Here is an 18,918-nt window from a genome sequence, read left to right on the forward strand (position 1 = left end):
TGGCTACTTTTAAAAGTTCGACAGCTGTCTGCATGTGTTTGTGTTTGCTGAGGAAAAGTAGCTTTTGGTTAAAATAAGCAAGGTTTTTACTCATCTCCTCTTTGTGGATGCGATCGATTTTAAAAGAGGTCCAAGAGTACTTTAAGATCGCGTCAACGATACATAAAAACTTAGTAAAGTAAGAAAATTGGGTACATTCTTTATCCGCAAGTTAAGGGGCTGTTCACACAAACACGTTTGTCGAACTGTCAGTTGAATACGTTGACGTAATAGTTGCGACGCAACGTAAGCTCGTGAAATGGAAACTCCTTTCAATATGAGATTATTCAAAGTACGCAAAAAGAAGTTTATTTAAATTATTTTGATTAGTTTTTGACATTCAACTACTTTTGATGTTTTGACATTAATGAACAAAAGTTAATAGATTTTGTTAATAGGCGCGTTCATGTTTAACGAAATAACTTTACCATCTACTCTAATAAAACAAAACGATAAAATACTTTTTACTTAAATACTACGTAGTTGTTACAAGTAAAGAGTTTCAAAAACATTTTAATAGATTCAGATAAAAAAAAAACTGTTATAAAATGTCATTTTTTGTGTTGTCACAAAAAATATTTAATAGACTCATTAATCAAATTAATTTGCAATAAAATAACCAAAATAACTCCAAGGAAACAAACAAAATTTGAATAAACTCAAACTATTAAATTCTCTTTTCTTATTGTCATTCAACTTGTACTATAGTCGTAGTCTTGTTGTTTTATTTTTTTATTTTTTTTTTTCAAGTTAATTGAAGGAAATCATTTCAAATAAACATAATTGGAGTATAAAAGTAGTGTAGTATATTCTTTTGACACGCAATGTCATTTACATCAACCGCATTCATTACTCTCTTTTTAAGGAAATGGATCGCTTGGGAGGATTTTGGTATGAAGGGATTGCATAAAAATAACTAAAGTCTCAACAAAAACAAAAGTTCCAAGACAAAATGTTTGTCATTTTATTCTCATCAAGCTAAAAAAAATTAAAAAACAGTATCAATTACGATCATTTTTTTTTTTTTCGTAATGCAACAACTGGGTTATATGACTTGTTATTCCTATTGAACTATATACAAGCATTATAGTAGTTGTACCTTGGACTCGTACTTACACCCTAACAGCAACCCAGGAAAGAAGCAACCACCATTAAGAACAATATCAATTTCCTATGTCTTGAATATTGATTGCCAAGGGGCAAATTAAAAAAAAAGAGAGAAAATAAAAAGAAATACAAAAAAAAACTAAAACAAAAAATGCCATCAAGGAAAAAAAACGTAGTTTCCATTGCCATTGACATAATAATGTGCCAGCAGCTCAGCCCACAAATCGCAATGCTAAACTATTTTTAAGTACCGCGGACAATAATAGGATTAGAATATCATGAAATAACAAAAGATAACAAAAAAAAAAAAGAACAGAACGCCTTCGCGCAGCAAAAACAAACAGAGCTACAACAAAGAAGACAGTCTACACTACTTCTCGCCATCTAATTGAATTTATTTACTTAAAAATGGTGAAATAACAAAATCAATGAATCCTTGAACTTGATACTAGACCATCGACCAAAGACACCTCTACACATACTTGTAAGAAACCATCTACGGTGTGGACCGTAGCGAGGGTGAGAGATACCTAATAGGTGCAACGATCACAGAGAGAAAAAATAGAGAATGAGTATATTTTTGTAAAAAAAAAAAAAAAATAGTTTAAAGCTTAGGGCCCAATGAGTCCATCATGCGTTTCGCTTCGACTGTCATTTTACAAAATTGACAAGTCGTAGTATATTTTAATTGAATTTAAACTTTGACGTTTACATAGACTGGCATTTAGACAGCGATGTAATAATAGAGAGCTGACAAAAATATAAAATTGATAAAACCAATTAAAACTTATTTATAGAAGCAAAATAAAATTGATTGAAACTAATATAAGAGTACAGTAAAAACCCTATTTTTATTTTGTTTTGTTGATTTTTGATAGAATAGAACCAGACTTTTGGACTTTAAAAGTTCAAAAAGAAATTTGAAATGGACTTTTTAACTTTTACCGTGTTGAGCTACTAAACCGGAAATTCATTAATTTTAAACTTAATCTGATTTGGATTTGAATTCACAAAATAACAAAAATAAAAAACGATTACATTTTTTCTCGTAAAATTCGATCTACTACAGAAATGTGTCACTGGATCCATATGCATCTGAACGCATCCAATGCTGAACGAAATTAAGATTGTTTGGTTTTTAGCTCTGTTTCTTTACTTTATTTAAGCAGACAACTGACAAAGAAAAATATGTCAACTTAATTATTTTTCAAAATAGGTAGGGTATTTTTTATTGTCACGGGGGCGGGACAAAAAGAAGCGATTTACAGGTAGGGTATGTTTTAACAGAATATCTGCGGAATTATTTCAAATTTTAACTAAAATTATTTGGCTTGTTGCACACAAAATTAATTGTTGTTGATTATAGACTACACAAGGTTTTGTCACGGGTCGGACACTGAAACTTGTGAATAAAACAAAATATGTTAATCTAGATAGTTAAATAAACATTTAGTAAGAATCAAAAAGGCTAACGATTTGGCGCCTGAGTCATTCCAATTATTTTTCTCTCTGTTCGAATATACATATATTTCAACTAAATTATAATAATATTACCTCTTGACTGATCTGATCTGAAAAAATCTATTTGGAAATGATTGAACGCACCCAACGCACTTGTCAATTAGGTCAAGGCGACCAATGGCCGAAATAATAAAAAAAAAAGTTCCAAAAACAAACTGACATATTCATCTGATTTAATGCATTAACAATGAGAAATCCTCAAAACAAATATTTTTTTAACCTAAATATGTATGTACGAAAATACGCGAAAGAGAATAGACATGGGTGCAAAATTTAAAACCATTTAGTAAAATGCTTAACCCATTTAACTAAGTTACTAAGTCAAAAAGCAGACTCACTTTTAACTAAGTAAATTACTAAACTGCTATACCGTTTTGCTAAATACAAATTTTCGAAATCTTTGCTTTTCTCCAAAACGGCTTTTAAAATTTTAGTAAAAAAAATTCGCTGCAGGGTTTTATATAAGGTCTATCATTATAAACGGAGCCATCAATAACCAATTCTTTAGCTTTATTTTATTTTCCTCATGATCCAGATCAGATCATTGTTTTTATTAGCTACAAAAGCAGAATTTTGTTTTGTTATTGTTTCGCAAATAAATTCATGATCTGCTCTGGATCAAGAGGAAAATAAAACAGCTTTTATTGAAAACCAGAATTTTACCTTTTTAAAACATTTTTTTTTTTTTACTTTAGGGGGTACCTATTCTCTTTTTAAGAATTGTGAGGAATAAATTGTATCAAATTATATCTAAAAGACTAAAGGCTTTCACTGCAAATTTTAGGGTTTGATTATTTCTTATAAATTTTAATTGAAAAAAAAAAATATTTACCTTCTTTATCTGTTAGGTCCGAGAATTTGACGCCGCCACTGAAATATATAAGAAAATTGGAGAAAAGGCATTTTGAGAAATATTAATGAGCTGATTTCAACCATCCAGTATATTATTTGTTTGTTTCTTCTTTTTTTTATTATTTATCAAATATTTCAAAACATTCAAATTTTTTTTTTTAGTTTTAAAAATTATTACTATTATTTTTTTTTTTAAGTTTGAAAAAATTTTACTATGATTAAAAAATATTCTATTTTTTTTTTTATTATTAATTTTAAATTAATTTAATTATTTAAGAGTGAGAGAGAGATAAAAAAAAACAAATTTAATGTATATGCCAACATTTTAAAACATGGGGCATTTACCTGAGAAGCACAGTAGCCGTTTCAGGCACACGGAATACCTGAAAATATTGATATAAACGAGAATATGCTCATTTTGGTGGGGCCTTATTTTTAGGCATTTATTTTGTTGATTTTTTATATTTTTCTAATAATGTAATTAAATTTTGAAAACAATTAAACAAATTTGTATTTATTTTAATTTTTTTCCGTCGAGAACTAGAATCATTGTTGTGGATTTTAGTCCCAGTTTATATTTTTATTAAATGTAGATAAATATAATAATGTGACTGTGATGCAGTATTATGTTTACTTTAATATTACTATTGTTTTTTAAGAACGTAAAAACATTTCACAAAAATTGTTTCAATTTTTTGAACATAAATACAAAAAAAAAATTTAATAAAAGGTTTAAATACATATAAACTTCAAGATAATAAATATTTCAAATCATTTATGATACATATTTAAAAAAATAAATAATATTTAAAAAAAATTATGCTTGTTTTTTAATTTCCTTTTTTTTAATATTTTAAATTTATAAATTAGAATTTGTGAAATGTTATGTACTTTATGGAAACAAATTAAAGGCTGGTTATCTCATGGCAAATTAATTTGTTTAAGTTTGACTTTTTTCTGAATTTGTATTTCAAAACAAAAAGCTCTTACAACTCTTTGTTGAGAAGAACTTACTCGAGAACTTACTTAGTTCATCATTCAAAAACCGAAAATCATTTTATTCATACAACTTGAAAAGCAAAAAAAATTATTTAGCAGAACTTTGAAGACTTGAACGCAATGAATCAAGAACTGAATATTTTAGTAATTTTATGGTAAAAGATCCAACATCGATTTAAGCATTAAGAATTCAAGATGGATCTTAATATCGAAGATCGATGTCAACATCGAAGAATATCAATCGATGTCAACATCAAGGATTATTGATATTGATCGGACCTAAGTCCCATCAAATACACATATAGTGTTAATATAAGGAATTTTCAGAAAATTAAAAATTCAACAAAAAGATTTACTTACTGACCATTTCAATGATCGAAATAACTTGAGTAGGAGTGTGTATTTGCATTTTTTTTTTTGTTGAGTTGACGTAAGCATTTTTTAAAAATATTTTTTGGAAATTGAAAAACACTTTAAATAGTTATTACTTATTATTATTATTACAGTATTATTTCAAATCAATAAATTGATTGATGTCTATCATATAAAAGCTCAATAAATCATTTAAGTTCTCCAAATACGTTTGAGGAAAGCGGTATTCTTTTTATTTACTGCAAAACAATACCTATTCAACGTTCTATGTACAAACGCACGTGATTTAAGATGGAATTTTAATACTAGTCATTTTAATAGTAGGCATAATACGAGTTTATTTGAAAATTTTAGTATTTTTTTTTTTTAGTTTTAAGTGGACAGAATTTTTGTAATATTTTATTTTTTACAAACAATTTGGTTATTGTTTTTATTTTAAAATCATAATCGGGTTTATTCTGATATCCAAGTCGATTGAAATTATCCGCCCACATGTGTGTTTGGGTACAAACGACAAATATCAAAATAAAGCTGATATTGTTTTAATCAACCGAAAAATAAAAAAAAAATAAATAAATAAAAGAATAAACCAACCCTTAATTCATAAAATTAGAAAAAAAAAAGACTTTATATTCAAAATATTAATGATTAAACTATGTATAATTTATTTTTTTGTTTTATATTACAACAAATGAAATAAAATGACAAATTTTACTAACCTTCCATCCCAGGTTTTCGAAGAAGGTGCATAGCCTTGACTGTCCGGTAGTTTTTCCTCCACATGGTCCTACAAACAAAATTAGAAAACTGTTAATTTGATGAATTGATGTTAACAAATCGTCTACGGAACGCAAAATTTTTCTAACTCTAGTCAAACCTTGTGCGCAGATGCACTGTCAATTTTCATATATGGAGGGGCATATTTAAAAGGCTTAAGGACTTTGAACAAATTTTGCTTTCCGTCGACGAAATCAATTTAAAAATGTTATTTTTAATTAAATTTTACATTTACGATCTTACTGTAAAAATTATTCTACTATGTACAGTAAAACGTTTTATCGTTTCATCGAAAATGTTAACTAAATTTCACTAGGGTAAAATGTTTTTAAGTTTTTTTTTTGTTTGTATTCATCCTGGATTTTACATTCGCTTTTGATTAATTTTAACAATGAAAAATCTTCCCTCAAATAAATATTGAATTCTTAGGTCAGATATTTATAACTCTAACAAAAACTCTTGCGTCTATGGGCTTGAACTTTTCTTGGAGTAATCGATTGTTTTGACTGTATCATTTTTTACTATGTTGGATGCACAGTAATTTTGGACACCAGAGTGCTGATCTCCGCATCATATTTTTTTTTAGTATTTTTTTAGTTATGTGTTTAATTATCATAAAAAAGTTATCTCAATACTCTACTCGTATACTGTAAATTAGAATTTGTTAGACGTTTTTCTATTTTTCGAAACAATTTGTGTGCTTGCAAACTACTTGTAAGCTATTGCAAATTTAACAAAATTATAAATTATTTTTATCAGCAGTTTAATCAAAACAATAATATCATGTTATCAGTTTGTTTTGAAACCACAACCGTCATTTTTTAAAGGACTTATGCCAGATAATTTATGTTTATCATTCAAATCTATCTCGTGATTTGTGATTACAGAAGCAAATCTATTGGATGCAAGAAATAAAAAGTAAATAACCGATTTTTTTTTATTTTCTCCCAGACGTACTTTTTTTATATTTAATATTATCTTATCGAAAAGATAATTTAATTTGTTTTTATTTATTTCTTAAATTGTGTGAATGAATATTATAATATTCCCGATTTTCTAATGTTAAGTTGTGCACTTTGCATTCGCAAACAATTGCTTTATTATTGGTTTCACAATTAGCGGATTTAAAAAAAAAAATTGTTGGACTAATGAAGTTGGAAGAAAGCAAAGGAGTTAAAATGATTCATCTCATCTTATAGCTTTGATAACAAAAAACGAATACCAAAAAAAAAAACATATTAAAAGTGTATTCTATCTATCAACCATTTTAAAGAGTTTTGGCAAAACATTAACTGATTCTTCCATGTATTTTTTTAAACCATTGTGCTGCAAAATTGTTTTCCAAATTTAAATGATATTAAAAAACAAACGACAGGCAACTTTGTAACAATCATTTTTTTCGGAAAAGAGCTTGTTATTTGGATATCACTTGTCGTCCATATTCCTAAGCCAACTCCCTCAATTTAGACTTCTCAGCGAGAAGCCTTGGGCAATTGTAAGAAAGTGCTAAAAAAATTGATTAAAATCAGTGAATTCATTACCGAAAAAATAAATAAATACCCAAATATATGGCAAAAATCGCCAAAAATTTAGTCAAACTTTGTAACTCTCCATGAGGCAATAATTACACGGTGTTACAAAAATGAGGTTTTAAAATATACGCGGGCGGAGACCTATCAGGTTTTGTAGAGCTAGTCGCACTGAATACGAAACGGTATTTGAAAATCCCCTAACACCCCCAAAATCTGGAGTTACGGGCAAAAAAACGGTTTTTTGGACCTTCACCCATTGAAAAAATTCTAGCTTCGACAATTTTTTACCCATATTCGATTTTTTTACAGTTTCTGATAGAAGATAAATATACCTTTTTAACAATGTATAAAACATGTAACTCGGTTAAACCACTTAGAATTTATAAGATGTCAAAGTTCAAAAATTCAATTTTTTTTGTCATTTGCCCAACTTCGGCATCAATTTAAAGTATATGTTTTCAAAACAACATGCTATTTAAAAAATATATTCTAAAACTATATCTATTTCCCAATCGATCGAGGTATTTTTTATGAAAATCACTTCAAAATTGGCTTAGAAAAAAAAATTTTTCGATTTCAACCCAGATACAGAAATTCGAACTTTTAGGTATAGAACAAAAATGTTGTTTCGGCACGTAGTAAGATAAGTTGGGCGCCAGGATTTGATTAAAGGTTTTTGTAGAGGAGCTCAATACAAACATTTTTTTTCTTTGGGAGGGGGGTCTATCTCCCCCCGTTTAGGTGGGAGGGGCATTTTTCTAAAAAAAATTATCAAAATAAAAAAAAATTATTAAAAAACAACGGCAACACTTACAGTAATAAATGATACCATTTCCAAAAGGCAAAATTGTGCATTTGGTTCTAATTTCTAAATCAATATAATATTACCAATAGTTTTTGAAATAATCGATTTCAAAGTTAAAAATAGGCGAAAAAAAATTTGTAAAAACTCATTTTATACTATTTTTGTCCAGACTGTGAATTTTAGTAAATAAATTACTTAGACAGAAAACTGCCTCAATTGATTCCTTATCAAACCGTGAAAACTATATGTTTCTATGTCTTCTAGTTTTTGGGAAAATTGAAAAATTATTTTATCAGATTTTTCTTTTTTTAAAATATTTTTTGTTTTTATTTGTTTTTATTTTTCAATTTTCTCAAAAACTAGAAGACATAGAAACATATAGTTTTCACTGTTCGATAAGGAATTAATTGAGGCAGTTTTCTGTCTAAGTAATTTATTTACTAAAATTCACAGTCTGGACAAAAATAGTATAAAATGAGTTTTTACAAATTTTTTTTCGCCTATTTTTAACTTTGAAATCGATTATTTCAAAAACTATTGGTAATATTATATTGATTTAGAAATTAGAACCAAATGCACAATTTTGCCTTTTGGAAATGGTATCATTTATTACTGTAAGTGTTGCCGTTGTTTTTTAATAATTTTTTTTTATTTTGATAATTTTTTTTAGAAAAATGCCCCTCCCACCTAAACGGGGGGAGATAGACCCCCCTCCCAAAGAAAAAAAATGTTTGTATTGAGCTTCTCTACAAAAACCTTTAATCAAATCCTGGCGCCCAACTTATCTTACTACGTGCCGAAACAACATTTTTGTTCTATACCTAAAAGTTCGAATTTCTGTATCTGGGTTGAAATCGAAAAATTTTTTTTTCTAAGCCAATTTTGAAGTGATTTTCATAAAAAATACTTCGATCGATTGGGAAATAGATATAGTTTTAGAATATATTTTTTAAATAGCATGTTGTTTTGAAAACATATACTTTAAATTGATGCCGAAGTTGGGCAAATGACAAAAAAAATTGAATTTTTGAACTTTGACATCTTATAAATTCTAAGTGGTTTAACCGAGTTACATGTTTTATACATTGTTAAAAAGGTATATTTATCTTCTATCAGAAACTGTAAAAAAATCGAATATGGGTAAAAAATTGTCGAAGCTAGAATTTTTTCAATGGGTGAAGGTCCAAAAAACCGTTTTTTGCCCGTAACTCCAGATTTTGGGGGTGTTAGGGGATTTTCAAATACCGTTTCGTATTCAGTGCGACTAGCTCTACAAAACCTGATAGGTCTCCGCCCGCGTATTTTTTGAGTGTTACACCGTGTTATTTTCTATGACGTAAAAACTAAACAAATAATTTAACACGCTCCATTTTAGTTTTGATCTAATTTCAAGTTCTCATAGTTATTTGCACACATTTATCAACAAAAAACCAACTAAATTTAATGAAAATAAACTTGAAATGTGATTTTTTTATCTTATCAATGTTTAAAATTGGTAATAATAGACATTGTTTTTTTTTTATTTATCTATATGTTTCATAAACTTATAAGCATGCATTTTTAATCTCATCAACCCAAATGGTGCTTTTATACAATAGTTTCTGAGATCATTGAACGAAGTAATCAAGCAATCTAGACAATCATGAATTTTATTGTTAGATAACCAGAAAAAAGTCAACAACAGTTAAAAGCAGACATAACTTGTTGGCAATCAATTTTTAAGGTAACAACAAATCTTTAATGGGTGGTATTTTCAGCAATTTTTAATTGAAAAATAATGACGCAACAACAGAATTATTAATTCCGCACATAAAAACTTAAGGTTGCTGCACTATTATTTACAATAGTTTGGTTTTATTTTTGAATATCCTAAAAACTATATTTTTGGGACCCTAGATCTAGATGAGTTGCTGAAGTGTAAATGTTTCATCATGAATTGCAAAAAGACTTATTAAGCGTTGACCGATTTCGTTGACCGTGTAATCATAGCTTTACTAATAATAAGTACAAATATTTTTGAAGATAAAACTGTCAATTATTGATTTAAAAAAAAAAAAAACCAAAACAAAACAAAAAAAAAACACCCCACACAAGTTTTGCTGCGAAAGTGCGTCACAGTTCGCTGATAAATTAGCTAACGATCATTGACGCAAAAACATTGAATGTCTTTTTTTCCTTAAAAAAAAACAATCACAATACATAATAGTCTGTTAAAATGAAATCATTCATTAAATCTAGAATGGAGATGTTAAATGTTCTAAATTTCATTCATATAATAATAGCTTTAAGACTGAGAGCCGACAGAAATTTTTGGTTGTGAGTAATGCCATAAAATGAATAAGGCGTACATAGATCTTCCTTCCTTCCACAATACCAATCAACCAAAATACTAATATAGACCTTTAAACTCATTAAAATTTTAATTTTCGGCTACAGTTTAAAAAGAGAGTGTATTTATCACAGAGCTTTGAAATTCACCTTGAGACATCTATAAGACGCTTTACACTCCAAAAAGAGAATAACTTTACGTCATACATTAATTGTGTTTGCAAACAAAAAGCGTACTGAACGTAAACAGAAACTTTACAGCTGTATCGTTATAACCTACTACAAATGCATACAAAAATAATAAGCATGCGAAATGTTACACTTTTAAATGTGATTAGAAATAAATTTCTTGACGTTACTTTTGCTTTTTACTCCTAGATCATTTTTAGATGGTTTTCGTAGTCAGCAATTAAATGCAACTAGATATCTCTACATGAAGACTTAATAATAAGCCACTTAGATAAGAAAAAAGAGATGGACAAGTGCCGAAACCTTTTTGCCTACCAAACAGATATAGACTAGGCTAGTCCTATTTAGTGTATCATTAGTTTTGCGGAAGGTCACATCATGTACTTTAACTAATCTAATGCTTAACCAAAACATTATTCCTTAAAAGCAGAAGATAAAATAGGTATAGGTACCTGCAATATCTATTTGTAATGCTAGTACCTTTACATTTCTGACACTGTGTACCCCAACCAAAACAATTTAAGATACAAATTTTAATAGCAAGCAGATTGATAGGTGCACCATTAATAGTCACAAAAGGCACGCAATTTATACATCCTGTTGATTTTAAACAGGTAGAAAGGTTCTAGTAGGCAATTACCTTTTTATTTATTATCAATTTTGCATGATAACTAAGTAGAACAAACCTACTTACTCACGAAAAACTACTCAAACTGCGCATCAGCTTTTAGACTAAAAATTGAACAGCTTATCTCTCTATTTCTCTATACAAAACAAAATACAAAAAAAAAAACTATAATAGCTTCTTTGGATAACAAATATTTTCGTAATGATAAAATGATGAATCATTTTCATGTCAATTTTGTTACTATTCGCAAAACACATGCCAATCGAACTCGTGAAATGAATTTATTTCAAATTCAATGTTTATTTCTTATTTCTATCCAAGAAGAAGAAGAAGAAAAAGAAAAACACCTCAACTAGATAGACATTCGCCGGTCCGGTTTCGGTATATTTCAATAATATTTTTTCATCAACTTTGCGCACCACTCTCTATCTCTACGCTCTAGCGTTAAAAGCATTAACAGGGCCGGATTTAGGGGAGGGCAGCCCTGGGCCCCCACAATAGACAAAAAAAAACATTTTCCGGCAGAAAAATAAATAAAAACTTAAGAATCTGCATCATTGTCGTCATAAAAAATAAAATGTATGACTGGGTCGCTTGTACATACATTTTTTTTCAATTCTTCAAAAACTTCCCAAACTTTTCAATTGCATAGATTCAATTTTATTTAAACTCATAAGAAACACATATAGGATTGAAGAAAATAGTATTTTTTACTACTATGTTGTTTCTAAGATGCTGATATACTTTTTTTCTGAAACTCAGCAAGAACCCGACTCGATTCAATGTTAATTTGAAGAGTTAAATATTACGAAATACCATTTATACCAATGGATATAAATACTTTGAAGGAGACTCTGACTCTGTGTCGAATAAATTAGCAATTGTACTTACTTGCCCAAAGTAACCCCTTTCTTAATTTTGTTTATTAATTCTGTACCCAAAGAAATTTTTTTAACTAACAGTTTTCCAAAGAAATATGAGTTTTGATGAGAGATCATTTTAAAAACCCTTACAAATAATATAGAGAAAACAATCATAAAGCATTGATTGGAAAAACATTCGAGCATAATTCAACTTTTAAAGATTTTCAATGTTTTAGGTAAAATTACACTGGTCAGCAAAATTGAACTTTTTTTTGCCACAAGAACCAAGATATACTTTTCTAAAGGTTTTTGATGTGTTAAACTCGAATCTGAAGTCAAAAAAAATGTGATTGGCCTCCGTTTTTGAAATATTACCGTTATAAAATGCTTAAAAACGTCATTTTGGAATTTTTTGAGGTTCTATTTTTATGTGGGGTAATTCGTTATAAACAATTTTGTGAGGGTGATTATAAGAACAGATATTCTTCTTTCAAAAACTGTTTAAATCTTAAGTTTCAGTTAATAAGCCAAAGAGAAACTAAACTTAATCAAAAGTTTAAGTCACTGGTCACAGAATTTTTGCTACAAGAACCAAAATATACTTTTCTAGTGGTTTTTGGGTCGCTGAACTCGAATCCGCAATCAAAAAATTTTATAAGCCTCCTTTCTTGAAATATAACCGTTATAAAAAAAAACATTTTTTCTTAATTTTATAATGGTAATATTTCAAGAACAAAGGCTAATAGAATTTTTCTGATTGCGGATTCGAGTTCAGCAACCCAAAAACCACTAGAAAAGTATATTTTGGTTCTTGTGGCAAAAAAAGTTTAATTTGGTTAGCCAGTGCTGTTTCTAAGTCAAAGACCGCTACTTTAATTTAATTATTTCGGGCAGTAAAAGAGATATTGAAAAGATTTAAACATTTTTTTGAGAGAATAACACTAGTTCTTAAAGACACCGTTACAAATTTATTCATAATGAATTAACCCATATAAAAACATAACCTCGAAAACAACCAAAATTACGTTATTTGGCATTTCAAATCCCGATCAATTATAATCCCGCATTTCAAAATACCGTCAAATCCCGAAAATCCCGTTTTTTTAAAATATCATGAAAAATAGGAAAAAATTTAGTAAAACTGATTTTTTGCGTCGTAAAACGTCGTATGAAAACGTTATTTCTTTTATAAAATGATTAAAACCTTAAATTAAATTCACAAGTAAAAGAAATTTTTTTTATTTAAATATCAAAATTTGTTAAAATGCATCCAAATACAAGTTGAAATATATTTAAATGAAATTTCTTTTGATTGTGTAGTGTGTACTTAATTTAAGGTGTTGTGATCATTTTATGTTATTATAAATCTATGAGATTATCACGATTTGATTGTTCTTCTGAAACTTCAAAGTAAATATTAGTTTGTGAATTGATTTCTTTTTGATATTATGTACATTCCTTACTTTTTCATATTTTTTTTTATATATTATATTTTTTGTTAAAGGTATTAATTAAATGCGTTTAGAAGAATCTCTCATTTTTTAATTTGTCTTATTTTTTTTATTAAAATCGGGATAGTAAAAATCGGGATTATAAAAATCAGGATTTTAAAAACCTGGGGGGTCATTCCGTAATTTTAAAAACGATAATCGAATCGATGATAATCGTTTTACAGTTTGAGAATCTTTAAAGCTATTTTAAGTCAATTCTGATTCAATATTTCCTAAATAGTTTATATAAATAAAAGTTTTTCCTTAGAAGTCGTGTTATAGTCTAGGTGATTTAGTAGTTGCCTCTCACTCGGGTGTCCGAGGTTCGATTCCAGAAAATGAAATTGTTTTTTTTTTTTATTTTCTCAATAATCGTCAATAAATAAACGATAGCTAAATAGGTCTCGTTTTTGGAGAATTTATTCGTTTTTGGATGCAATATTTGATTTCTTTAAAGTGTTTATTAATTTATTCCAATCACCGATTAATTTGCAAACTCCACTAACAAAAAAAAAATATTAATGATTAATTTCTACGAATAACCATTATGTAAGAGTAAATTATTTTAATAATGGTGATTGGAATAAATTAATAAACACTTTAAAGAAATCAAATATTGCATCCAAAAACGAATAAATTCTCCAAAAACGAGACCTATTTAGCTATCGTTTATTTATTGACAATTATTGAGAAAATAAAAAAAAAAAAACAATTTCATTTTCTGAAATCGAACCTCGGACACCCGAGTGAGAGGCAACTACTAAATCACCTAGACTATAACACGACTTCTAAGGATACGAAAACTTTTATTTATATAAACTGTTTAGGAAATATTGAATCAGAATTGACTTAAAATAGCTTTAAAGATTCTCAAACTGTAAAACGATTATCATCGATTTGATTATCGTTTTCAAAATTACGGAATGACCCCCCTGGATTATAAAAAGCGGGATTATAAAAAACGGGATTTTAAGAGCGAGATTAAAAAAAAAAAAAAACGGGAATATAAAAAGCGGGATATCGAACCCAACCCCGATTCAGCACATCAAAAACCTATAGAAAAGTACTATATTTTGGTTTTTGTGGCAAAAGCCTTGTTGACCAGAGGTGCGTTCTTTTTCTAACAATAGTCAACTATCGTTGTTACGTCAAAAAATATTGTTGATGTGTCATTGTTAGAAATTGTTGGGTTTTTTACAAATCATTTAGGAACGATTTATTGTTAGATATTGTTAAACTGTCAAACACAAAAAAAAAAATTGTTTTGAAAATATTTTTACTTGCATAATTATAACAAAAATAATGTTTTTTTAGTCAAAATAAATTCTCTTGCATCATAAAATTGCAAAACTCTGTTTTTATTATGCTTATTTCCAAAAACAAAACTTCTTAAGTTGGTTTTGTAAACAAAACATCCACTTTGACACATCAACAATCTCATGAGTGTTCAACTCATATCATGGAGGTGAGTTGGAAATAGTTACGATTTGTAACTATTTGACACTTCAAAACGAGTTTAGGAACGATGTTCATCTGTCAAATAGTTACAAATCGTAGTTTAGGAACGACAAAAGTTAACGATAGTTGACAATAGTTAACTATTGTTAGAAAAAGAACGCACCTCAGTGTTATTGGTCAAATGGAATTGAAGTTAAAATAAATTGCACGACTGGGGTCGCACGTACTTGCTCTTATGCTTAAAGTAACTATAATGTTAAAGCTATTCATTCAAGAAATTTAAAATTTGATATTTTGAAGAAATTTCATAAGTAGTATAAAAAAATTAAATCTGTTTTTATAATTAATTAAACTCCGTTTTAAATTATCTTAAAAAAAAAAAACAAATATGCCATTTTATTTCTTGTATAAAAAGGTATTTTTAGAAAAAAATTTTCGAAAATTGTAGGAGCCGTTTTTTAAAAAAATAAATTTTTATATATAAAAATTTTTTAACATTTTTCAAAAAAAAAATTGGTATGCCATTTTGAAGAAATATTTAATTTACACATAAAAACTAAATTTCATTGATCAGTTTTCAAAAAATTTATTTTTCAAAAAAAAATTTTGAAATATTTTTTAAAAATCCAACAATGCGTTTTTTGAAAATTTTTTAAAATTTTAATATTATCTCTACTTACACACTTTTGTATAAAAAATTTCATTTAAATCGGGTTAATGTTGTACGAGATATTCAGAAACGAAAAAAACCGTTCTATGAAAGGTACCGTTAATAACGGTACAAAAAATATTTTTTTTATTTAAAAAGTTGGCTCTTATGTGTAGTACTAAACACAAACATTTTAATCAAAATCGTTAGAGCCGTTTTTGAAAAAAATTAACTTTTCTATTTCCGTTATATGGCAGGTGCCGTTAGTTTTGGTCATAAAAAAAAAAAAATTTCAATTTCCCCTCTAGGGAATCACCAAAAACTGCTAACTACCAAGTTTGAAGAAAATCACTTCACTCGTTTAGGGTGCAGCTCCAGATAGAGACAGACACACAGACAGACAGAATTGCCGGACCCACTTTTTTGGCATTCTTCATCATCGTAATGTCATGTAAAATTGTTATCTCAAGTTCGATTTTTTTTACGAATCCTAAACTTGCCCTATAGTACCTATATCGCAAGTAAAAAGCAGACACAAGGCCACCTTTGAGTCACAAAGTCTACCCATTTTAGTTTTATTCAATTCGCAATAAATTAAGTACTGGAAAAAAATAATGTTAATTTTATATTGCAAATAAAATAGATGAAAGGGGCCTCTACTTTTTTGTGGCCTTAATGCCCCCACATCTTTAAATCCGACCCTGAGCTTTACACCGAACCACATTACGAGTAAATTTGTATGCAAATTAATTTAGTTTTTTTTTTAAATTATTTTTGAGAAACAAAAATAAAACTCGAATCACATGGCGAATGGTAGCTACTAGTTAGCTCGAGACACGAAAGTCTTTTTCCGACATCGACGACGACGACAACTTGGTTGTCAACGATACCGCCACTCTCGTCGTAGTCGTTGCCACATGGTTTTTCTGTTTTGTATTCTGTCCCCAAAAAAAGCAACATGATTCAACATACAGAACAACGAGAAGACGAGAAAAAAAAAAAACCTAGGTATCGTGTCTTTAAGTTGCATCTTTTTTATAAAATCACGAGATAAAGAAACTATTATGAAATGCATTTTGCAAAAGATTTTATTGATTGAAATGGGAAAAAAAAGATGATAAAAAAGACAACTTGGAAAGAAGCTAGAAAAACTTACCACCAGTTAGAACAATCTTATAAACACGTTTTTTGCCCGCCGATTCCATGGTTTTTGTTTTCTTTTTTTTGTGTTTTATTTAATCCAAAATGCCGATCCTTCCGGGGAGTTGCAATTTCCTTTTTTTTGACGATTCTTGGTCAGGTTCTAGACTTATTTAGGATCAATTTATTTTTATTACAAAATTCATTACAATGAATGAAAAACACACAAAATATAAATAAAATAATTTAACAGAAAAAATTAGAAAAAATATTAGAAAAACAAGAAATCACTTATCACAGAGGTGCGACGACAACAAAATCTAAATAAATAGAATAGAAATAGAATTTTTTTTTTGTATTATTGGACGACGACGATCCAAAAAAGAAACAACAAAAAAAAAAGAAAGGACTTTGGTGGTCGAAGTCGGCAATGTGTATTTCTTTCTTCTCAAATTCAATTTTTTTTAGGTTGTGTTGTAATTACTTTTTTTTTACTTTAAATTTTAAATATCAAATTTTACTGAGACGACACATTTTTTAAGTGTTTTAAATAAAGTAGTGTTGAATTGATTTTTATAAACACTGGCAGACATCGATAATTATTATGGAGGTTTATTTTGTTGGAGGAACAACTAACGAATGTGAAAGCGAAATTGAAAATTTCTTGATTTTGCTCTTTGCAAAAAAATTTTCATTTTTTCGTTTCTTCTTTGCGTGCATGAAAAAAGCATGGCAGGTGTGGTAAGTTTTTTTTTTTGTAATCTGTCAAAATTGGTGAGAAACAAAAGAAAATTAAAAAAAAAAATAAAATGTCATTGCCATATTTAAATATTTTGTTATGGATTTATTAACTTAAGGGCTTAACTACATTGGCCAATTTTTGCAAAAGTACGAAAGTGCAAATATTTTTTTTCTTGCTAGTGGAATTTGTTTGTAAAAAAAAGAGTATACAAATTGTTTTTTAGACCATAAAATAAGATTTTTCAGTTCAAAAAACGATACAAAAATACGTTTGAAAATTTTCACTTTTGTACTTACTCAAAAAGTGAAAAAGTACAAAAGTGAAAATTTTCAAACGCATTTGTGGATACTTTTTCGGACCGGAAAATTAAAACAAATGATGCAGAAAGCTTATTTTTTGGTCAAAAGAACAATTCGTGTACTCATTTTTGCAAAATAAACCCATAACTACAAAGACCTAAAAAGTGAAAAAGTGGGAAATTTACGAAAGTAAAAATTTTTTATTTCTCTCTAGTGCTATTTGTTTTTGGAAAAAAATTACAAAAATTGTTTTTTAAATCAAAAAATAAACTTTTTGCATCATTAGCCGTTTTTTATTATCACTTGATCCATAAAGATCATTAATTAACAAGTATTTCAAAAACTACATGAGATCTTGCTTTTCATCAGGATCAGGTATCGTGATCTTCATTGACCTATTATAATAGGTCAATGGTGATCTTGCTTTTCATCAGGATCACAAATCATGATCCTGATGAAAAACAAGATCTCATATATTTGTTAATTAATAATCTATATGGATCAAGTGGGATAATAAAAAACGGTTATTATTTTTAATTTTGCGGGTGGAAAAACTGTCATAAAATAAATTTGAAAATTTTCACTTTTTGACTTTTTGCTAAAAGTGGCCGTTGTAGCTATTTTCTTTTACAATTTCCATTCTTTATTTTCAGTTTTTGGTTATTTATAAAAAAAACGTAGCCTTCTGTCAAAATTTATCCTCTGAAGATACAAATTTAACCGACTCAAAGAGCAGAATACATTTTTGGCAGCTGAAAATTTATCTTTTCACCTCAATAGTGTCAAAAATGTATCCTCGGCAAAATTCACACACGGCCTTAATTTGAGAAAAGAAGAGGCAAAAGAAAAATTAAAAATTAGCTGAAAAATCGGATTTTGATGACAATTGTCCGATAAGGGTGATCGCAAAATATCATCCTGCCAAATAACAATTGGTCTGTCCGGTAAGCTATAGCAATAAATTTTAAAACTTGTAAAGCGTTCACCCCTCCAAATAAGTGGCAAAAATAGTTAAAAACATAATAGGGGTATTCATGCACTAGTGTGAATACCCCTGATTTACGGGTGGTAGTTTTCTCATGAGTAGATAATCTAGTACATTTACTATTAGAACTATTCACGCTTTTC

The 18,918-nt window shown here is 28.2% G+C and overlaps 1 protein-coding gene across 4 annotated transcripts in view; it reads right to left on the reverse strand.

The window, feature by feature from the left end:
- LOC129906778 (TRPL translocation defect protein 14) overlaps window positions 1–17,404 on the reverse strand; it is a 36,638-nt gene extending 19,234 nt beyond the window's left edge. The window contains exons 1-5 of one of the 4 annotated variants that reach the window (XM_055982695.1): window positions 17,245–17,404; window positions 16,766–16,917; window positions 5,610–5,677; window positions 3,865–3,902; window positions 3,500–3,537 (exon numbers count right to left, since the gene is read on the reverse strand). In XM_055982695.1, coding sequence (XP_055838670.1) covers window positions 3,500–3,537; window positions 3,865–3,902; window positions 5,610–5,677; window positions 16,766–16,814 — 193 coding nt within the window. In that variant the 5' untranslated portion in view covers window positions 16,815–16,917; window positions 17,245–17,404. Of the gene's footprint in view, window positions 1–3,499; window positions 3,538–3,864; window positions 3,903–5,609; window positions 5,678–16,765 lie in introns of all 4 variants that reach the window. The other 3 variants (XM_055982694.1, XM_055982693.1, XM_055982696.1) reach the window with 3 other exon arrangements.
- Window positions 17,405–18,918: the final 1,514 nt, after the last annotated feature.

Source organism: Episyrphus balteatus, chromosome 1, assembly GCF_945859705.1.
Source record: "Episyrphus balteatus chromosome 1, idEpiBalt1.1, whole genome shotgun sequence".
Classification (NCBI taxonomy): Eukaryota; Metazoa; Arthropoda; class Insecta; order Diptera; family Syrphidae; genus Episyrphus; species Episyrphus balteatus.